This window comes from Pogona vitticeps, chromosome 12, assembly GCF_051106095.1.
Source record: "Pogona vitticeps strain Pit_001003342236 chromosome 12, PviZW2.1, whole genome shotgun sequence".
In the NCBI taxonomy this organism is placed as follows: Eukaryota; Metazoa; Chordata; class Lepidosauria; order Squamata; family Agamidae; genus Pogona; species Pogona vitticeps.
In genome coordinates, this window is record NC_135794.1 from 11,126,338 (window position 1) to 11,149,834 (window position 23,497).

At 42.2% G+C, this 23,497-nt stretch overlaps 1 protein-coding gene and 1 pseudogene across 7 annotated transcripts in view; both read left to right on the forward strand.

Moving 5' to 3' along the window:
* SPG11 (SPG11 vesicle trafficking associated, spatacsin) overlaps positions 1–23,497 on the forward strand; it is a 104,679-nt gene that overhangs the window by 19,329 nt on the left and 61,853 nt on the right. For all 6 annotated transcript variants that reach the window (XR_013538846.1, XR_013538847.1, XR_012081498.2 and 3 more), the window contains 10 exons: positions 2,002–2,180; positions 3,112–3,288; positions 7,229–7,300; positions 7,698–7,825; positions 8,553–8,725; positions 10,120–10,318; positions 10,436–10,639; positions 11,222–11,328; positions 19,440–19,585; positions 19,843–19,995. Coding sequence is in view for 3 of the 6 variants with exons in the window: in XM_072981618.2 (XP_072837719.2) it covers positions 2,002–2,180; positions 3,112–3,288; positions 7,229–7,300; positions 7,698–7,825; positions 8,553–8,725; positions 10,120–10,318; positions 10,436–10,639; positions 11,222–11,328; positions 19,440–19,585; positions 19,843–19,995 (1,538 nt within the window). In the remaining 3 variants the exon portion in view is untranslated. The remainder of the gene's footprint in view (positions 1–2,001; positions 2,181–3,111; positions 3,289–7,228; positions 7,301–7,697; positions 7,826–8,552; positions 8,726–10,119; positions 10,319–10,435; positions 10,640–11,221; positions 11,329–19,439; positions 19,586–19,842; positions 19,996–23,497) is intronic.
* Positions 15,504–16,580, forward strand: LOC144584522 (ataxin-2-like protein pseudogene; annotated as a pseudogene). The gene has a single exon (XR_013538819.1). The product of XR_013538819.1 is annotated as an ataxin-2-like protein pseudogene (transcript).

The following is a 23,497-nucleotide window of genomic DNA, read 5'->3' on the forward strand; positions in this document are numbered from 1 at the left end:
TTTCCAAGCCATAGAGCCAGCGTTTGTCCGAAGACAATCTTCCGTGGTCACATGGCCAGTGCGACTTAGACACGGAACACTGTTACCTTCCCACCGAAGTGGTCCCTATTTACTTGCATTTGCATGCTATCGAACCGCTAGGTTGGCGGGAGCTGGGACAAGCGACGGGAGCTCACTCCGTTGCGTGGATTCTATCTTACGACTGCTTGGTCTTCTGACCCTGCAGCATAGGCTTCTGCGGTTTAGCCCGCAGCGCCACCACGTCCCTATTTTGGGATTTGTGTTTGTAAAAGAGCCTGCTTGATTAGGCTGGGCAATTTTTAAAGAACAAACAGAGCACTTTCAAAGGAGCTAATGTGCCATTACGAGCAACAGTGGAGGAACCTTGTAAATCCCACTGTTTATTTCAGAACAAAGAATTTAACTTCTGAATTAATGCTGTTTATTCAGTGAATTTAAGATGTTCACTTTTTAGTATTAAAAGCCATGATTTTGTCAGTTCATAATGTTTAGTGGTACTATTCCAAACTGGCTGGACTACTATTCATACTAAGGCAAAATAATCAATGCCTTGTAGTCTGTTCAGTCTTTGTGCTTTATGTTTTCTTTAGCAATATTCATCTTCTGTGATTTTTTTATTGGTCTCCTTCTTTGAGGAAGTGTGGACAAACGTACATTATTCCCTGCTCACTCTTTTTTGTTTCAGTATTGAGAAGGGAGATACAGTGGTGCCTCGCTTAACGAGTGCCTCGTTTAGCGATGAATTCGCATAACGATGTGTTTTTTTAGAAAATAATATGCACCGTATAACGATGCTTCCTATGGGCGATTTTCGCTTAGCGAAGTTTGGGACCATGCTTCGCATAACGAATGCGATTTTAGGTCCCCTGCTTCACTTAACGATGTTTCTTTTTTCAATTTAAAAAGTGTCTTAGAAGGGTCAAAAACGGTTCTAAATGCGTGGATTCGTTAGAGGACCCCCTAAGTCGTGTGCATACCTGATTTGGCTTTGATCTGACTTTTCGTTAATTTATGGTGAATTTTTTTTTCGGCCCATAGGAACCAATGGAGCTGTCAAAATCTGACAGCTCCATTGGTTCCTATGGGCCGAAAACAAATTCACCATAAATTAACGAAAAGTCAGATCAAAGCCAAATCAGGTTTGCACACGACTTAGGGGGTCCTCTAACGAATCCAAGCATTTAGAACCGTTGCTGAGTCTTCGTTAATATTTTGTGAATTTTTTCTTCCCCCATAGGAACCAATGGAGCTGTCAGATTTTGACAGCTGTCAAAAGTTGGGGGGAAAAAACTCACCATAAATTAACGAAAAGTCAGATCAAAGCCAAATTAACTTTTGCATCTGTTTTAGAGGCTGCAGAAGCTAATCCAAGCATTTAAAACCATTTTTGACCCTTTTATGACACACTTAAATTTGCAAAAATTGACTTTGCAAAGCCATTGAAATGCATTGAGTCAACTTCAATACATTCCAGTGGAGGAAACATTGTATCGTTTAACGATGTTTCCTATGAGTTTTTTCACTTAAGGACGGTAATCCGTGCCTATTGGAACGGATTAACCGGTTTCCAATGCATTCCTATGAGAAATGGTGTTTCACATAACGATGTTTCACATAACGTTTTTTTTGGAACCAATTAAAATCGTTATGCGAGGCACCACTGTAAATTGGTAGATCATGACTTGTATATGATTATGCAGGGATCAGAATCCAAGTCTCTATGGCCCAAAGGTTAACTGCCTATCCTGTACTTCCTTTGTTGCCATCTGATTATCTGATAAATTTATTAACTGCACTCTGGTGCTTTTGACACAGAGAGTGTGAATGTTGGAATGTTGTTTCAGTGCAAGCAGACCAAAGGAGTGTATTTTGTCTTGTCTGCATTAAGAAGTTGCAGATTTTTCTTTGTTTTGCTAGTCTGCCTAGAAGCTCTTTTAGTCATCCTTTCAGACAACTGTTTTTTACTTTTATTTTTCACAGAGCTGGATGAAAATCTGGACAGATGTGTTGATATTTTAACCTGCTATACCTCTAAACTTAGGATGTTTATGATAAAATTTCCTCTCAAGCCATCCAGTGTTACAAGCTCATGTTGTGTTCTTGAAGAAGATGTGCCTCAAATAGAACAAAGCCAGATGTGGGAGAAGTCTGAAGTAGAGGTAAACAAGAACATTAGTTTTCTGAGATGTAGCTGTGCAACTACTCATGTCAGCTTTCTAAATTGCATTATTACAAATGGAAATGATACTTTGTAGCCACATTTGCGGCACAATCTAACCAGAGCTAAGCACTTTTAACAGCAGTGGAAAAGAACTAAGCACTTGTCTTACTCTTTGGTTGAAAATAACTGGATAGTACAGTGAAATTGGTGTGTAAGAACCATGAAAATGTCAAATTCTATGTCAGGGATTATTAAGAAAGGATTTCAAATAAAACTGGTAGTATTGTATGTCTATGATGTGGTCATATTTGTAATTTTCTTCACACTTGTGGTTACCTTACTTCATTAAGGGATATTATTGGAACTGAAAAGTTTCAGAAGAAAACCATTCGAATATGGAGAGAAAGTGGAGAGAGAAATTTTGTCTCTCATAATTATCAGAACTTTGGAGTCATCCACTGAAACCAGTGGGCAGAAATTCAGACAAACAAGGGCTTTTCCACAGAATACATAATCCTTTTTTTTTTTTTTTTTTGCAATTTGCTCCAGTATAATAGATGGCCACAATATGTGTTTAGAGTTGGTAAGACATTGAATATTTGCTGCTGGAGGAGATATCATAACATGCAAGCAAATGTTATAATAAATAAATAAAATAAATTTTGCAATAAAAAAACACGCCTTACTGGAGAATTCCAGAGACAGTTGGTTATCTACAGTGTTGAACTAGATGAAGATAAGCACTTTCTCATATATTCTTATTACTAAAAAGTGCTGTATATTGTATTGTGCCCTTATTCATTTAACTTGTGCCACCCTCTTTCCTCAGTATTCTCCCCAGTTTTGCTGATCCTGTAGAAAAGGCAACTGAATTGCATGTGTTCTCCAGAAGTAGCTAACAGAATTGTAAATATATTTTCCCCTTGTAGCAAATTATTTCTGAAGCTATTTTAAAAAACCAGTTGCCAGAGGCTCAGACCTTTTGCCGGCTAGCTTGCAAACCTGGTGCAAATCTTGAAGAACTTACCCAAATAGGACTGGACCTGGTTTACAAAAGTCTTTTGAAAGATGACATTGAAAAAGCCTCCAAACTCTTAAGAAACTTGGTGAGTAATATGTATACTAAATTAGGTTCAATCTGAAACCATTGCTTGTGTATACGCATAATAAGAGATTGGTTTTACTTTTCTCATCTCTCATTCCTTGTGTTAAAAGCACCAGAATGCAGTTAATAAATTTATCAGATAATTTTCATCCAGTAATGGGCAATTCAAGAGCATTTTGGGGGAGCTAACATCAAGACTTCCATGGTACATGTTGAAGGCTATAGAGTACACTGACATTGGTGTGAAATTGCATTTTCTTAGATTCACTTTGGTTCCCCAAACTCTAGTCTGTAGCCTATTAATTGACTTCCAAGTAACCCAGTTCTCCATGGGACCAGAGTGCTAGGCTTTTGTAGGATTTCATCCATTTCAAGAGCTGGATAGTTCTTCACATGTTGACTCCAATTTGGCTTGTGATTTACAACAATTCCAAGATCCTTCTTGCTAAGAGGATGGGGTTTCATTCACTATGTCAACAAAGGCAATGCTGACCATACTGGATATGTCCATACTCGTATTCATCAACCAAATTTTCTTCAGAATGATAAAAGCCTCCACCTTCCTCATCCTTGCACTACTACAAGGCAGCAGTCTCAATGGCAATGTTTCAAACAACCAAGCACATCAAAAAAGTAGGAGAAGAAGTATATGCAGCATCTTTGACTGCATCTACACTGAGATCTTCAGCTCCTTACCTCTTACCCTGTCTCACTGAAAATAAGACCTAACCTGAAAATGAGCCCTAACGTGATTTTTCAGGAAGCTTGTAATATAAGCCCTACCCCAAAAATAAGCCCCAGTTAAGTGAAACCCCACCCTCCACCATTGTGCCACAACCAGAAGAAGATGACATGACTGTAAAACAAAGCATCCCCTGAAAATAAGCCCTAATGCATTTTTGGAGCAAAAATTAATATAAGAACCTGTCTTATTTTCGGGAAAACATGATATATAGAAGACACCATTCCATTTTTAGCACCTTAAGCACAGTCACCAATGATGAATAATTATCAGATATGTTGTTGTTGTTTAGTTGTTAAGTTGTGTCCGACTCTTCGTGACCCCATGGACCAGACATGCCAGCCCTCCTGTCTTCCACTGCCTCCTGGAGTTTGGTCAAAATTATCAGATATAACTGTACCATATAATTTATATCTCTCCCTACAATAGCACTCTTCAGACCTATAACACCATCATACATTTTGGAGGAAGAAACAGCTATGCTCTTAAAGAAATATGCCATACAACCTGTTCATCCAGAAATGCTTCCCACTTTTTCTGCTCCTGTTATTCCATGGTTCCCAAGAAAAGATAAAAGCGTGAGACCAATTTTGTACCTGAGATATGCAAATTCTATATATAGACAAAAAAGTTTAGAATGGTGATGCGAGGAACTGTATTACTACTTCTCAAGAAGGGAGAATGGTTTGCTGTGATAGACTTCCAGGGCACCTATTTCTGTATTACTATTTGCAAAAATCTGTAGTGTTTCCTACATTTTGTATCGGGCAACAATATCTAACAGTTAAAGGTACTCCCTTGTGGTCTTTTATAGCACCCAGATTCTTCAGAAAGTATAGGGCACCAGAGTCTGTGGTGTAACGGTGTTTCCATACATAGATGACTGGTTGATTGTCTCCAGCTCCAAAGGCAAGGCAGAAAAAGATGTCTCCTTCATCTCACATCTGCTGACAGATCTCGAAAGGTCAAATTTGACACTGTACAAGAAGATTCAATACCTCAGATCAGCAGTAGATGCCAGAATTTTAAGAGACTATTTACCTCAAGACAGACTAGACAAGCTTCCAAGCTTGAGAAAAAAATTCAAATTAGTCTGAGTGGCTATATGGCCCAAATACTACTAGGCCTTATGGCATAAACAACAGCTGTAATTTCACTTGCCCACTTGAAAATGAGATCCCTTCAAGCTTGGTAACTAGCTTATTTTGATAAATTAACAAAGAGCATTTCCAGAAAATAAACCATGGCCTGTGAAGTAGCACTTGCACCTACTGCAGCACACTAGCAGTCTAACCATGAGAAGGCAGTTCAAACACCCCAGGCCCAGAATTCAAGTAACAACTGGTACAAGTTTGATAGGTTGGGGGGCACACTGCCAGAATCAGATCCATGCCCTCTGAGCCGAGAAAGAAAGAGATCTCCATATAAATGGGCTAGAGTTAGAACAAGCTACCTACTGAGATACATCAGACCCCTGCCCTCCTGAAAATTATACAAATCTGCCTTCAATAATGGATAACCAGATGCTGATAGTATTAATTTTTAATTTTTTTCTTTCCTTTCCTTTTTTTTCTTTTTGTATGAATTTTCTTTGAATCACTATGTTGTTGAATGTATTGTCATATAGGGTCATATGCAATTTTTAAGTTTTAATCTGTAAACTGCCCAAAGTAGTGGTCCTCAGAGGGACAGTACAGAAATTGCATGGATGGGTGGATGGACAGAGTTGCTAATAGTAACAAAGGCCTTAAAAGAAAGCATCTGAGACGGTGATATTGGACAAGTAGTGCAAGTGGCCACCTACATTCTACTACCTAAATAAATGGGGCAGAATGCAGTCCATATCTCTATTGTACCTGACTATTCAGTTCTGGGAACAGTGTATCTTTCATCACATCTTCCCAGTGGCCATCCATGTGGCAGGAGAAGACGGCCAAATAGTTGACAGCCTAAGCAGGCAAATGGCTCACAACGACAAGTGGGAACTAGCCACAAGTGTGTTTGAGGTTTGTGCCTGCTGGGGTAGCCAGAGAGAGATCAGTTCAGCACCGTGGAAAATGGGATGTGTCAAAAGTACTGCTTCTGGGCAGGCCTCTAAGAGAGGCTTTCATGACCTGCAGGTCGAGGAAACTCCTCTATCTCTTCCCACCAGTTTGCCTATTTCAGAAAGTAATACTGAAACTTTGTAAAGAAAAATCCAGCACAATTTTGATAGCTCTATGGTGACCACACCATAAGTGGTCTGTAATATTAAAATTGGCAGCAGACACTTGCCAGCTTCCAGTGATCCCACACTTACAATCCCATAAGAGAGGGGCAGTTTGCCACCCAGACATAACCAGGCTGAGACAAACAGCATGGAGAATTCTCTAATACAGAAGAGGATTTATCCATGCATCTAAAAAGCCATCCACCAGATGTAGGTACAGATACAAATGATAGAGGTTCAACTCTTGTACAGTCAATAGGAGAATCTAGCTTTCCACCCTCACTACACATGATACTCCATTTTCTCTTGCACCTGAAAAAGAATGGTTTGTCACTCTCCTCCCTAAAGGTCTGTCTATCAGCTATAGTGGCAAGGCAGCATCCTGGTTCCAAGGCCTCTCAGTTGTTCAAAAACCCTTATTTTTCTCAGTGCAAGCTACACAGTGATCTGCAGTGATGACAGGTTTAACAAGAGACAGAGGGTGTGACTACATTGGAGAGCTGAACAATTCGGCTTTGCTGCAATTTGATTGCAGCCTGTATCATGTCTGAAATTGCAATCAGTTCTCACATAGGGGCTGCAGACTTAGTGAGATCACTGTTCATACTTCTTGTAATGTGAGTAGCCTTCCAACCCACACACCCCTTTCCTTCCTTCCTCTGGTCCTGCCTCTGCCCATAGTTTCTTCCTCTGATCCCACCTCTGTGACCCTTTTATGGTTTTCTAGGACACAACCATAGCTGTGAAAATGAGGGGAGGTAGTGATGATCCTGTTATTGACCTGGTCTGTTGTGTAAATGGGTGAGGAGAGGTAAATCCCAGTCACTTAGCAAATGCAGTAGCAATAGTAGCGTGGAGGGGTGTGCTTCCTCTTGTGGGGTTCAGGTAGGTGCCAATGTGGCCTTAGAAGTTGCTAACCCCTGCTTTTTTGTATGTGTGCAAACATTAAAAACCATTTTTATAGTAGACAATTGTTTAATTTTTGTTTAGGGTTTCAGTGTGATGGAGCAACTGCACCGAATATGTTTTTATGTAACTGACAAACACCTCTGTGATATTTTGGTGAGTATGGCAATAACCTGTCTCTGTGTGTATATTGATTCTTGTTGCCACTGGTTTTATATGCCCTACCTTTGGATGCAGGATTCCTCTCTTGCTGCTTTCCACTGTCAGCAACTGCCATCTACAAATTGTGCCAGTATTCACCTAATTGCCAGATATTTTTGTGTTTTCTCTGTAGTATTACTAGCTGAAGTGAAAATCCTGTTTTGATGATATCCTTGTCAGCTATAGTGCTATGTGGAGAAGAGTTGGCATTTAATATGTTATTCTAGATTGCTTCTGGTCCTTTACCTTTATTTATAGTCACATTTGTGATTTCTTAATAAGCTGCTCTTGAAAACTTGCAGTTCCATGGCTTGATGAGACAGTTTGTTTGTTTGTTTGTTTGATTGTGAAGGTGAACATGCTTCAAGAGAAAAACTACTTTTCTGAAATGGAGAAGGAAATGATAGACTTTGTGCACCAGGTGGAAAATGTTTATTCACAAACATTTCAGGAGGAGGAAAAGAGTACAGCTCAATCCAGGTAATGTATGTTTAGCCATGTTTTAAAACTGATAATATTGATGATGACCACACAGCCTACTCTATATCGTACAGGACCACTGAATTCATTAAACAAGCTGTGGAAAGACCGAACTCATTGCCTGCTTCACAAGCTCTTCAAGATAATTTCATTACTTTATCCTCATTTGAAAATGCTGATTTTATTTTAATGCCTTTCAAATTGTTTATATGTACTTAACGTTAGATGGCAAATACTATTTTTAAAGTCTGCTTTAATCTCTGCTCATGTAGGCAGCCTCATTGGCTATGAAACAATAAAGTATTTGCATTCGTATTTGATAATGTCAATTTCTGGGAACAGTGTTTTGGGACGATGAATTCTCAGCCTTACAATAAAAATTCCTTATTTTCTACAGATGCAAGGTTTAATGCTGTAGAAGAGATTAAACAAGTTGTCTGGCTATTCGTTATTGATAACTAATTCTGGTTAATTGATTAATTCATTTCTATGTAACTGTCAAACCCATCTCAATTGTAAGCTGCAGAGGATCTGCTCTGTGTTCTTTTCTCTCCCTTTCGTGTGCACGCATGTGTGTGTGTGTGTGTGTGTGCACACATGCATGCAAGAGAGAGAGGTGTTTTTAAACTTAGAAATGATTTTCCTACAAATTGACTTACAAATTAAGATTCATTTGGAAAGAGTAAATTAAATATGCTTCATAGAGAAGTTCTACTCTCATTGGCAGGTCCTGGCAAAGAGAACAAGATACTTCTATCCACAATGCTGCTTTGGATACCCTTTTTAATTGTGAGGAAGACAGGATTCATGAAAGGAAACATAGAATTATGTTAAACTGGGCTCATCAATGGGACCAAGTTACCCGAGAGATGATTCTCCTCCCGAGACAACACCCTCAAGGTGGCAAATATATTCTTGTACGAATGTGTTGATGCCATGTGGTTTATGTCTTAAGATTCTGAATAATAATAGACAATGAACCATGTGCTGAGGAAGGAATTTCAGGAAAGAGTTTTCAATACAGTGGACCCTCTATTTACAGAATTAATCCGTATTGGAACGGTGGCTGCAAGTCGAAAAGTCTGTAGGTCGAATCTCCATTGACCTACAATGCATTGAAAACTGATTAATCCCATAACTGGCAGTTTTTATTCTATTTTTGTTCCATTTTGGGTTTTTTTCTGGTCTGTAGGTCGATTCTCCGGCTGCAAGTCGAATCTAAATTTTGCAGCCAGAGAAGTCTGTAACTCGAAAAGTCTGTAAGTCGAGCCGTCTGTAAGTCGAGGGTCCACTGTATTTCATTGTGTTTTACAAGATAAAGACTGATAAGTTTTGGACTAGGAAAAAGATTTTGAGATGCTTCAGAGAAGCACTCTTGCTTACTGTTTTCTAGGGAACTTGTAGTTCTGTTGTAGAGATCTATGTATGTTAAAAAGTACTCCCTCCTCTTCCAGGGCATTTGCACTGCTCAGATTACCCTGTAACAATTAAAATGTTGGAATCAAATGAAATAAAACAGGCCCGTAAGAAAAATAAAAACTGAACAGGTTTAGCAAAAAAATCTATTCTAAAAATGAGAGTCCCTAAATAAAACGTCACTTGCCTGGAAGAACAAATATCAGCCAGAGGAGGGAAATTATAATTACTTAGGAGAAAAAAGTAGCCAACAATGAGAGAGATCCTCTGTTGAAAAGCAAGCTAGGAATTGTCTAACACCAGTGTAATCTTTTCTATTTCCATATATTTGGGGCTTTATGTTCCATCGTTCTTCAATAAAAGAGTATCTAATCACTAAAATTTAATTGCATTTTAATTATTTTGCCTTTTTATTGTATTTTAAATGTTGCAAGCCGCCCAGAGACCTTTGGGTAGTGTGGGCAGCATATAAGTTAAATGCATACATAAATAAATAAGAGTCAGAGCCAAACAAATTTGACAGGATAAAATAGTGAAGAAAATGAGACTAGACACTGCAGAGTTGTTTTTCTTCATCCTAATTAATTGTGGCCACCATGAAGAGCAGCCTTTATAACAGATATTTAAGGTGTGAACAGACTAATATGGATGAAATGAATATGGTCCTGGATACAGGCCATTAGGGTTTTAAAAAATAGCCACAGGAACTCTGAAATGTGCCTGTATACCTTTTCAGTTCTCTCTTATACTCTTCATACTTGATTCCGAATATGAAATATTGATTTTATGCAGATAGCAAGGATTAACAAAGTGATGCTGTACATATCTGAATAGCTCTGAGCATCCATACTAACTATATGTTTTTTTTTAAAATACAGAATTCAAGTCACATAATCCATTGGTTGTTTGGATGTATCTGTCATCTTGGCACGACTGGGGAAATATTAGTTCATGGATTGCGGAATGTCAGCCTCAGGGAAGAAGCACAAATTGGCCACAACTGACTTTAGAAGCCATTTATGAAACTATATTGTGTAGCCGTTATATGCAGAATGAAATACTGGATAACTTGGCTAGGTGTGTGCCTTCTCAATATTGATTATCAACTTCTGTGAAACTTTCCTAGCATTCATCTCCTTAGTAACCTTGAAAAGACTGTTCTGTGTCCAATTTTTGTTGTGTTTTTCTTGATAGGAAAGGAATTTTCATGCCAGCAGAACTGGAACAAATTGAATGTCTTCTCCAGAGATTGACTTTCATTGGAGGAGTAATGCAGAATCCACAGCCTCTTCCAAAACCACAGTCCATTGGGGACTTAGATATGCACCACTGCTTTATCCTTTACTGTGTAGAACATGGCCTAGACTATCTTCTCTACATGTATTTAGACTACTATAGGTAGGATATGTATCTAAGATTTGTTTTTGTGGAAGTGTATAGAAAATAAAAATTGTAGCAAACCAGGAAAGCAAGATTTGTGAAGTATATCCCAAAGAGTGTCTTTTTACATCCGGGAACTTGCATATTGAACTCAAAACTAATTTTGACATTGCTGATGGATTTAAAAAATACTCTAGCTCTAAGGTTTCTTTGGATTCTGCACATTCATGTATTTTTGGCTTTTCCTCTGACTCTCACCTTCCCCCAGCAGCATTTTATCCTAGACTTTCCCTTCAAGACAGAAGATCATTTAGGTCTGGATTCTGTAGCTGTCTAACTCTCTAGCATAAAGGAGTAAAAATGAGAGAGTAAGCTCCATGGAGAAAGTAGTCCCCAGTTAGGAGCATACCACCACCTCTAGTCTCTTACTTCTGTCATACCAAACTTGGGGGAAAAGCATATGTATCTGTCATAATACAACTGACTGCTAGATCTAACACTGTCCCCAAGCAACAGCCCATAATTTGTTGACTGGAGTGTGAGAGTATTGCTTTTTAAAATATATTTCAGGAAATTGATATTTTGCTCTTCCTTTTTCAGTTTGTATTCTTCAGATAGCCCCGTTTTGAACAACAAAGCTTTGCATGAAGCTCATCCTTGGTTTGAATTTTTAGTGCAATGTCGAAACATTGCTGGGTATCCTGGAGGTAGGAGACTCTGCTCATTCCTCTCTTCTAGAAAAAAAATTCATGTGCCTGAAAGAAAAGATAGTAAGCTGTAACAATTCCAAACAAATTTGGATTCTCTCTTAAGGGTCATGCTTTCAGGACATGATCTTGCTTCTGGATGCTCAGATATTACTTGTGGGAAGCAGTGTACCGTGGTGCCCCACATAACAAGCGATTCTTTAACGACGAATCCGCATAGTGATGTGTTTTTTTTAAATGGTAAAACATCGCTTTGCGATGATTGGTAAGAGTTTCGCTTACTGATTATCGCATAACGATGTTTTTCCAACAGCTGATCGGCGGTTCCAAAATGGCTGCCGGGTAAAGAAAATGGCCGCCCGCTGTGTTTTCGTGCCCTTTCCTTGCTTACCGGGCAGCGAAAATGGCGGCTGCATGGAGGATTTTCGCAGAACGGTGAGTTTTTTGCCCATAGGAACACATTAAACGTGTTTTAATGCGTTCCTATGGGCTTTTTTTGTTCCGCATAGCGATGAATCCGTATAGCGACAATTTTTTCGGAACGGATTATCGTCGCTATACGGGGCACCACTGTATATGATACCTGGCATTCTGGCATCTCTTTCAGGGAAGTAGGGAGACAGCCACTATTAATTGTATTATTAATCTCCTAAATGGATTTGTGCAGTGTGCTTTTCATTGGTCTGTCAATCAATCAGAACTTTATTGGCATAGACAAGACAACGTATAAAAGGAAGATTAAAAGAAGAGTGCAGTTTGCTGGTCTTTGTTACACAGGATTGTAACATAGTGTAAAAAGGATGCTACGTTCGCAGATACATCCTGTAGAGAGTCACTCAACATAAAATAAACTTTATCAGCTTCGGAGAGGCCTGATTTGTTTTTTAAAATTGGTTCTAAAAGTTGGGTACGAGGGGCAGTATACTTGGGACACCCTAGTAGGATATGGGAAATTGAATCGATACAGTTTTGTTTGCATGAGCAGAGCCTATCAGCGTAGGGGGTCCTTAAAAATCTGCCAGTCAGGACTGCAGATGGCATCACATTAAACCGGGCCAATTAAAACGCCCTCCGGTGCTGGGGATTGCTTAGTGCAGAAAGATATGAAGCTAAATGTCCAAATTTGCAAGGAAGAGACAATTTCGTTGGTGAACAAGTCTTGTTAGCTGCATTATAGAGATTTTGTTGCTCAATATCCAGGACTCTTCGTTTAATTATTTGAAACGTTTCAGAGGCAGACAGAATATAAAAAGAGTCCAAGCATAGACCCAAAGCACTAATTTTTTTCTCGATGATGGCAAGCCAGTTGGAAGGGGACAAATCTTGAAGTAATTGGAAAATGAGACTATTTGGATCAGGGTCGTTATGAAGTCTCAGCCAGTATTTGAAGGTAATCAGCCAGGCTCTAGATTCAATTGAAGTCTGTCCAGTTTCCAGGCAAAGAGCAGCGTAAGGAACGCAATTTGGCAGCCCTAATATTTTGCGAAGAAATTTTGACTGGATACACTCAATAGAATGGTCGAATGAGCTAATCCATATAGGGCAACCATATAAAATTTGGGCCTGAACTTTAGCGTTAAAGACCTTTATGGCTGCAGGGATGAATTGGTTGCCAGTATTGTAGAAAAACCGGGAGACTGCAAAGGCGCTGGAAGAGGCTAGATTTGTAACAGAATTACGGTGTTGTGTCCAAAATAGGTTATATTGAAAGTTGATACCAAGGTATTTGTAATGCTTAACCTGTTCTATTATGTTTCCATTGATTACCCATTTTAAGGGTCGCCAGGATTTGGAGAAAACAAGAATTTTTGATTTTTCGCAGTTTAGTAGTAGCTTGTTTTGGTTGAGATATTCGAGGCACCTGGAAAGTAGGCATTTCAAACCCACACGGGTGCGGGAAATTAGAACGGCATCATCCGCGTAAAGGAGCAGAGGGACTTGTAGGGAGCCGATTTTAGGAGAGTGAGCATCTATTTCAGCCAAGAAAGGAGCCATATCATTGAGGAACAGATTAAATAAAGCGGGCGCTAGGATGCAGCCCTGTTTGACGCCTTTATTGACCGGGATCTTTAATGTTAGTGTTCCAGTGGGGGAGCACTTGACTTGGCATGTTGTAGAAGTATGCAGTCTTTTGATGAGGAAGAGCAGCCTTGGATCAATGTTCAGTTTGTTTAGTTTAGTCCAGAGAAGATCTCTGTCAATAGAATCAAAAGCTCCCTTCAGATCCAGGAAAGCAGTGTAGAGTTTGCAGTTGGGCTTCTGTGAATATTTGTTGGCCAAATGATAGAGAACCAGACAGTGGTCTGTAGTTGACTTCCCTTTGGTGAACCCGATTTGTTCAGGCCCGGGGATTTTGGACTGTGCCATCCAGGAGGCAAGTTTGGCCATTAGATGCTTTGCATAGAGTTTCCCGATGATGGACAAGAGACTGATTGGCCTATAGTTGGAGGGAAGTGAACGGTCTCCCTTCTTGAAGATGGGAGTTATAATGGCATTCGTCCATGCTTCCGGCATTAAGCCAGTTTGGTCAGCCATTGAAAAGGTGGAAGCAAGAAGGGGGGCCCAAAAGTCCGAGTCATGCTTTAGCATTTCAGCTGAGATGACATCGGGGCCAGGGGCTTTTCCATTTTTGAGTTGAGAAATTAACTCACGGACTTCGTCGGGTGTGGTCAAGGGCCAATTGGGTAAGGCGGTCAATGGGGGATCTAAAAAGTTTGGAACATCAGTTTGACTTTCATAGAACAGAGCTGAGAAGTGTCGAAGCCACTCCAGTGATGAAACTGTGGAAGCCTCTGGATCAGCTTTGTGAGAGGACCCCGATACTATAGACCAGAAGAGTTTAGATTTATTATGGATTGTGGCTTGATATAGCTGTTCCCACTGGGAAAATGAAAGGTCTTCATTCTTTTTCTGGATAAGTTGTTGGAGTTGTTTTTTAAGGTCAAAGTATCTTAGAAGTAGAGATCGGTCATTAGAGTCCCGGAATTGGCGGTAAGTATCACGAATGAGACGTTTCAGTTCACAGCACCCCTTGTCTGCCCAGAGAAGACTATAAGGCGTTCTTAAGTTCCTTTGAGATCTTGGGCTCTGGATCAAGGAATCAACTATGTGGGAAAGTATAGCCTCGTATCTTTTAATAAATTCGGGGGCGTCGTCAAATGAAGTACAGTGTAGTCGGAGTTCTAACATGGTGTGGGATTTGATTAAGTTAGAAAATATTTGAATTGAGGCCTCGTTCCAATGGATTTTGCATAGGGCCTCAGTAGATTCAGCAGGGAATTGTTTGACTAAAAGAGAGCTTGGCTGGTAGTGAAGCTTAATTATCAATGTTAGAGGAACGTGGTCACTATCTGTGTGGTCGCCCACTGCAAAATCAGAAACGTATGGCAGAAAAGAAGAAGAGATCACTATATAGTCAATTACGCTGCAGCCTCTGGGTGACAGGAAAGTAAAATCACCGGAGTTGGCAAAGTTCGTTGACCCATTAAGCCATATTCTGTTAAACTGGAAACAGAATTTTGTTAAACAAATACCAGCACGGTTTAGTAGTTTGTCTTTTGAATGTCGGCTTTGAGAGTAAGGAGGTGGTAAAAAGGTGTCGTGGTCAATATCAAGAGCCTTGTGAAACAACAAGGCATCGTTACCAACCCTTGCATTAAAATCTCCTGCCAGAATAATTTCTGAGGAGGGAAATTTTCTTTCCAGGTCCTCCATAAGAGAGGTTAAGTGAGACCAATAGTAATGTAGAGAGGCAGAATTGGGGAATGGAGGAATATATATATTAAGTATGATTAGAGTTATTTTAGCAAAGGTAAGTTTTATGGCTTGAATTGAACGAGGAAAGTCCGACAATAAATTGACAGCTTCAGAGGTTAGATGCGAGACCACCAGGCTTGCTAGACCGGCTTGAGGACGGCCTCTGTTGTTAGTTTTTAGGGCTGGAGAACAATAAGAGTTGAAGCCTTCGACGTTAATTTGCGTTAAAGCCCAGGTTTCTTGGAGGAGCACGACATCGAAGGATCGAAGGTAATTCAGGAAGTCTTTGTCCTTGGACTTGCTCCTCCATCCTGAGAGGTTCCAAGAGATTAGCTTGATAGGTGAAGTGGAGGAGGAGTATGAAAGGGGGTTGACCAGTCAATCAGATTCAGTAAGTGGGTCAAGGAGGTTGTTGGATTGGGATGGAGCGCAACCCTTTCAGGCCCAAGGAGCCCCTTGAAGGAAAAGTGAAGGACAAGCCTCCAGAGACATTAGTTGGGTCAGGAAGTGTATGTGAGGTGCCTGATGAGTCTTCTAAACCTAGCATGGAGCTGTCTGAAGTTAGCGGCAAGGAAGAGAAAGGGCCCTGTGAAGGAATGGAGCGCCAGACCCAGACAGCAAGCCCTCTGGGCAAAAGTGACACAGATGACAAGGAGGATGGCCCTGTCTCTGAGCAGGTGAAGAAGTCAACACTGAACCCTAACGCAAAGGAGTTCAACCCTTCAAAGACTCTCCTGTCTGTGAATAAGTCAACAAGTACGCCCACATCACCAGGACCACGTACCCATTCAACGCCCTCCATCCCTGTTATTACCCCAGGGCAGAGTGGCATGTACAGTGCACAGTACATCTCTTATATCCCACAGATACACATGAGCCCAGCTGTGCAGGCTCCCCAGATGTACCCCTATCCTGTTTCTAATTCTGTGCCTGGACAGCAGGGCAAATATCGAGGAGCTAAAGGGACCCTGCCACCGCAGCGTTCAGACCAGCACCAGCCAACCTCAGCCCCTCCTATTATGCAGGCGGCGGCAGCTGCTGGCCCCCCTTTGGTGGCTGCCACTCCATACTCCTCATACATCTCCTACAACCCTCAGCAGTTTACAGGGCAGCCCACCATGATGCAGCCCATGGCACACTATCCCTCGCAGCCCGTCTTTGCCCCCATGTTGCAGAGCAATCCACGTATGATGGCGTCTGGCAGCCATCCCCAGGCCATTGTCTCCTCCTCTACTCCCCAGTATCCGCCAGCAGAGCAACCTGCACCCCAGCCTCTTTATGCCACAGTGCATCAGACGTATCCTCACCATGCCACACAGCTGCATCCACATCAGCCTCAGCCAGCTACCACACCCACGGGCAACCAACAGCAAGCGCAACATGCTGCCCCCAGCCCTGTGCAGCACCAGGCTGGACAGCCACCTCATTTGGCCAGTGCCCAGCAACAGCAGAATTTGTACCACACTGTCATTGGTCTGTCTCTGAAATGTGTTTGAATATTACAACCAGTCTAGAATGTAGCATGCTGTCATCACAGAGAATAACTCTTCCTTGTGCTTAAATGTTGAGTTTTGAGCTGAACATAACATCCAAAATCCTGTTGAGTTACATCAGAAGAAAACAATGTCAGCAGAGCTGATGGCCATTTTTCAGATTTCCTGGCGGTGCTAAAGAGGGAGAGGCAAAGCCTGAGAGTTTGATACAGTAGATTTCTATTACGTGAAGAGCAGGTTTAACTTCTAAACCACAGGTGTCAAACACAAGGCTCGCGGGCCAAATCCGGCCCGCCAGACCTCGTCTGATGGCCCGCGGAGCCACCGCCAGCCTTGCAGCCTCCCCCCTTTTTTTTTTCCAATGAATTTACTCCGTGCCTGCACGAAGTAAATTCATTGAAAAAATGGCTCAAGTTAACAAGGCTACATCCTCCTTCCGATTGGCTGTGGCGCTGTCACTCCTTTCCTCTCCCTCCGCCCCCCGCTCCCCCTCCCTCCCGTGCCTGTTCCTCGCTCGCTCTCGGCCTGAGGCGAGAGCCGTTCCCAAGGCCGCGCGAGGAGGGGGCTCCGCGCCGCCTCTGTCGCCCCCGAGGGGAAGGGAAGGGAAGGGGAGCGGTGGGAGTTCCTGGCCGGGCTCCGAGGCGGAGGGAGGCGATGCTGGGGGGATGCGGGAGGCAGCGGCCAGCGCGGCCCTGAGGAGAGGGAGAGAAGAGGGAACGCGGAGCAATGCGCCGGCCCTGCAGCACAATGGCCCAGTTGGGCAACATCGGATGCGGCCGTTCGATGAACGGCCGCCTCCGACATTGCCCAACCAGGGCTTAGGTAGGTAAGGGCCGCCGCCTGGGACCCAGCTTCTCTTCCCTTCCCTTCCCGGCTGTTCCGTTCTCTCTGTTGCTCGAAAAAGGCCTGATTTCTGTGAGGGGCCAGCGGGCGACATTCCTTGGCAGCAGCTTTTCCGCCCCCGCAGGGAGGTTGAAGGGGAGTGGGGTGGGAATGTCTCTCTCTCTCTCTCTCTCTCACACACACACACACACACACACACAGAGAGAGAGAGAGAGAGAGAGAGCCCGGCACTTTCCCTTCCTTCACACACACATACGCGTTCTCTTCCTTCCTGAAACTCTCTCTGTCTCTCTCTCTCTCTTTCACACACACACTCACACACACACAGAACCCGGCACTTTCTCTTCCTACACACACACACACACACACACACACACACACACATACACACACACACACACACACACACACACACATTCTCTTCCTTCCTGTATCTCTCTCACACACAGAAACACACACACACACACAGAGACCCCGGCACTTTCTCTTCCTTTTCACACACACGCGCACACGCGCACACACACGCACACGCACGCGCGCGCACACGCACACACACGCGCGTGCGCGCGCGCACACACACACACACACACACACACACACACACACACACACACACACACACACACACACTCTTTCTCTTCCTTCCTTTTCCCACCAAGCCGGATGGGGTCCTTGCAAGGCCATCAGTACAGATACAACCGGCCCTTTGATGGGGACCAAACTGCTGATGCGGCCCCCGATGAATTTGAGTTTGACACCCCTGTTCTAAACATTCTTTTAACTGGAAAAGCCCCATGATATCCTCTAGTGGCCCATTTTTTAAATTAAATCTTTGAAAGTGATATTGAGAGTCCTGGGTCCCTGGCAGCCCCTCAAAACATGTCAAAATATTTCCTGATGCCCTGTAAAAGGCACAAGGGGGGACTTACTGAGCAAAATAAATAAAATACCCCCCAAAATTAAACAAATGTGGCAGGGGGTGTCTGGCAGAGACTAGGAGGTTTGAGGCAGCAAGTATCCCATAAGGGCAATTGTGCAAATGATGATACTATGGACATTTGGTCATGCAGTGTAGAGCTCGCAGTAAAAAAATGAAAACTCTGTGTGTAATTGACTTTATGAACATAGTTTTCCACAACAGGATCCCTTGAAGCCTGAATTGGTTGGGAATTGGGATGTGTAAAGACACACATTTGTGTGTGTCTTTACTATACAGGTTATTCCCAAAAGTCCCATTCTGGCTGTACTCACCTTAGGAGTGAGGTGAATAGCAGTCACAGGGTCTTGTCATCAGTGGCACCTCTCTTCACAGGCAGGCTTGTAAGACATCTTTCTCCTCTCCTTCCACAGACAAATAAAGAGAATCATTTGTGTGAAGAGAATGTGCTTATAGGTTGAATTTTCTTTTGAGGCATGCTGGCACTGTTGCTACCCTGTTTCCCCAAATATAAGACAGGGTCTTATATTAATTTTTGCTCCAAAAACGCATTACGGCTTATTTTCCTGGGATGTTTTTTTTTCCTGTACAACAATCTATATTTATTCAAATACAGTCATGCCATCTTATTCTGGTTGTTACACAGTGGTGGAGGGTGGGGTTTCACTTAACTAGGGCTTATTTTTGGGGTAGGGCTTATATTATGAGCATCCTGAAAAATCATATTGGGGCTTATTCTGAGGTTAGGGCTTATTTTAGGGGAAACAGGGTAGTTTATACTTGCAGGATAAACTGTGCGAGTTTTGGTAGCAAATGGCTACCCATTTGGAGCTGTTTATGTTCCTGGGCACACATCTGATTTTGTGAGCAGGTGTGTGTCCAGGAATGCATCCAGCATCTTGTTAATAAGCAGAGACAACTGCAGACGCACCCATTGAAAATTGGATTCTGCATAGTACTTTGATAAATATTTTAATCATCTTGTGGTACGCCTTTATAGATTTTTCTGAATTAAGTTTGTTGACTGACAGTTTCTCTTGTTTACATTATGCTTGTTTTCTCTCCTCCCCTTTCCATTTCAGACATAAAGAGGATTTTTCAGGCTAGCCTAGCAAATGCCCAAGTATTAATTCCTAGCAACCAGGCAAGCGTGAGTACGATGCTCTTGGAGGGACGAACACTTCTTGCTCTTGCCACGACTATGTTTACCCCTGGAGGTATTGACCAGGTATGCTGAAAAATATTTGGAAGCTGTTGAAGAGTGTATTTTTTCATTTTTAAACTAGCAAAAATATTTAAATGATTTTGAAAACATAACTGATTAGAGCAAAGACCTTTTGTGAGATATTCAAGAGATTGGTTTCAGAAAATGTTCTCTTTTCTTTAGGTGCAAATAAAGCCTTGTCCTAGGTGCAGTGATATGTACTTGTGACCTGTTCTGTTCCCATCTCCTTGCTAGTATGCCTAATTACTTATTCATTGCAGGTTGTTAATAATGGAAATGGAGGAAAGAAAGTGGATGCCCAGCTCTACAGAATGGCTCTTGTTCCTTACCCCAAGCTCAAAGCAGCCCTCTTTCCCCAATATGCTTCTTATGGCATCTTACCTTTTGACGTCTCTCTCTACCATCTTGTTCAGGTACGGTAGTCACTGGAATAACTATTTTACTTTACTTTTATTGGACTTATACCCCGCCCCCTTAGACAAAGTTTATTTGGGTCAGCTTACATGAATATTAAAACACAATGTTATAACATACATAATAAAAACCCAAAAACTTATTTCTATATACATTGTCGAGATGGAATAATTAAAGAAACAGAAAATCAGTTAATTGACTGGAGGGAAGGCCTGCCTAAAGAGCCAGGTTTTTAAATGGCTTTTGAAACCGCCCAGTGAGGGAGCCAGATGGATTTCCATTGGGGGGCTATTCCTAAGCCGAGGGGCCACTGCCAAGAAGGCCCGTTTTCTTGTTCTTTCCTTCCGGGCCTCTCTCAGCGTTAGGCCCCTCAGCCATCCCTGCTGGCTTTGTCGAGTGATTCGGGTAGACCTGGGTGGGAGAGGGGGATCTGCCAGGTATCGAGGTCCCAAACCGTTTAGGGCTTTATACGTTATCATTAATACTTTGAAATCAATGCGGAAACCAATGCAGAGCAGCCAGGGTGGGGGAGATACGCTGATATTTTCTCACCCCACTAAGAAGCCTGGCTGCCGCACTTTGCACCATTTGAAGTTTCTGCATCAATCTCAAACGCAGCCCCATGTAGAGGGCTACAGTGATCTAACCTTGAGATTACGAGCATGTGGACAAGAGTAATGAGCCCCCCCCATCAAGATATGGTTGCAGCTGGGCAATCCGCCATAGATGAAAATAGGCGGAACGGCCCATGGACACCACCTGGGTTTCCATGGTAAGCGCCGGGTCCAGATGTATCCTCAAGCTGTGAACCTCGCTCTTTGCGGTGAGGGTCGTTCCCCCCCAAAAAAGGGAGTCACCCAAACTGCTAATGGAGGGGCCACCCACCCTCAAGTCCTCCGTCTTGCCCGGGTTCAGCCTCAACCCATTCAACTGCATCCATTTTAGTACCGTCTCCAGGCAGCACTGAAGGGACGGAACAGCATCCACTGAAGTAGGTGAAAAGGATCTGTTGCAATATCTATTATCTAGTCAAGACTGCTGCTATCATGCTGCAACTTACATCAGTGTAATAGGAAGGAAGGTCGTAGCAGAATGGAAGACATGGGTTTGATTACCATGAATGCTTGATTTATCACAGCAAATATAGCTTGATCTTGGTACTGTGCCATTCTAACTGATCTGTCAGTCTAGTAGCAAGGTTGTAGGTGAGATACAAATGCTCAGCCCTCAAGGAGTGTTGTGACCAAAGAGCCCACTGCCTCACTTCTGATTGGAAGCCCTTTAGTAAAGACATCTGAGTGAGAAGTTAGTAGGTAGAGGCCATATAAACAAAGGAAGCTGATTCGTTCGTAGTAGAGCATAGTTTTCTTTAACTCATCAGTGTACAGTGGTGCCTCGCATAACGATGTTAATTGGTTCCAGAAAAAAAAACGTCATGTGAAAACATCGTTATGGGAAGCACCATTTCCCATAGGAATGCACTGAAAACCGGTTAATCCGTTCCAACTGGAACGGATTATCCGGTTTTTTCCCTCCCCCCCGCGGCTTGGATCTGACCCATGGCGGCTACCTCAGCCATGGCTGGACTCCCTAGATTTCAAAGAGACACAGTGTAGTCATGGGAGATTTCAGTTATCTAGATATATGTTGGCAGGCAAATTCTGCCTAGTATGGCCCTTTCAATAAATTTCTGGCTTGTGTGGCTGATAATTTTCTCCTTAAAAAGTAGAGAAAGAAACTTGAAGACTTGTCATTCTTGACTTGATTCTAACCAATAGAGATGGTGGAGGAAGTGGCATTAAGGGGATCTCTGGGTTTGAGTGACCATGTTCTACTAGAATTCTTGCAGAGTGTAGCAACACATATATGCTGGATTTTTAAAAAGCCAATTTTAATGAACTCAGAACAAGGATAAGTAAGGTCCCATGAAAAGAGATCCTAACAAGAAAAGGGGTCCAAGAAGAATGGGAGCTTCTAACAAAGGAAATTCTAAAGGCACAATTACAAATAATTCCAACAAGAAAAAAAAGGTGGGAGACAGCAAAAAAAGGCCAGTGTGGCCTCACAAAAATCGCAAGAGGAGCTAAAAACGAAAAAGGACACATAGGAAGGAAAGTCAGTACGAAGGAAGAGTACAGGCAAGTAGCAAGGAATTCCAGGGATGGCATTAGGAGGGCAAAAGCTGAGAATGAACTGAGGCTAGCTTGTTGTTTAGTTGTTTAGTCATGTCCAGCTCTTCGTGACCCCATGGACCTGAGCACACCAGGCCCTCCTGTCTTCCACTGCCACCTGGAGTTTGGTCAAATTCATATTAGTAGCTTCGATGACACTGTCCAACCATCTCATCCTCTGTCGTCCCCCTCTCCTCTTGCATTCACACTTTCCCAATATCAGGGTCTTTTCCAGGGAGATTTCACTTCTCATGAGATGGCCAAAGTATTGAAGCCTCAGCTTCAGGATCTGTCCTTCCAGTGATTTCCTTCAGAGCGGACTGGTTTGTTCTCCTTGCAGTCCAGGGGACTCTCAAGAGCCTCCTCCGGCACCACAATTCAAAAGCATCAATTTTTTGGTGGTCAGCCTTCTTTATGGTCCAGCTCTCACTTTCATACAAAACTACTGGAAAAACCATAGCTATGCGGACATTTGTCGGCAGGGTGATGTCTCTGTTTTTTAAGATGCTGTCTAGGTTTGTCTTCGCTTTCCTCCCAAGAAGCGGGCATCTTTTAATTTTGCATCTGCTGTCGCCATCTGCAGTGATCAATGACACCAAGAAAGTAAAATCTGTCACTGGCTCCATATCTTCCCCTTATATTTGCCAGGAGGTGATGGGACCAGTGGCCATGATCTTATTTTTTTTATGTTGAGCTTCAGACCATTTTTTGCACTCTCCTTTTTCACCTTCACTAAAAGGTTCTTTAATTCCTCTTCACTTTCTGCCATCTGAGGCTAGCTAGAGACATTAAAAGCAACAAAAAAAGCATGAAGCAATAAACAAAGAAAAGAAACAGTGTCTTGCCTACCCAATGGAAATGGAAAAATGATAAGAGAAGACAAAGAAAAGGCAGAAGTGCTCAATTCCTATTTTAGCTCAGTGTTTTCCCAAAGGCCAGGCTGTGAACCTCCAAACAAATGTGATTAGCAGGTGGAAGGGACAAAATTGATAAACATAATCAAGGAATACCTTATTACTTTTAATGAGTTCAGATCTTCAGGACTGGATGACCTGCATCCAAGAGTATTGAAAGAACTGACTGAAGAACTCTCAAAACCACTGTCCATTATTTTCTTGAAATCATGGGAAGGGGGTGAGGTGCCAGATAATAATAATAATAATAATAATAATAATAATAATAATAATAATAATAATAATAATAATAATAATAATAATAATAATAATTTATTGTCATTGTAAGTATATACACATACAACGAAATTCAGACACCCAGAGAACAGACACATGCACACACACAAAATTCCCCAAACACTCCCCACCCACTAAAA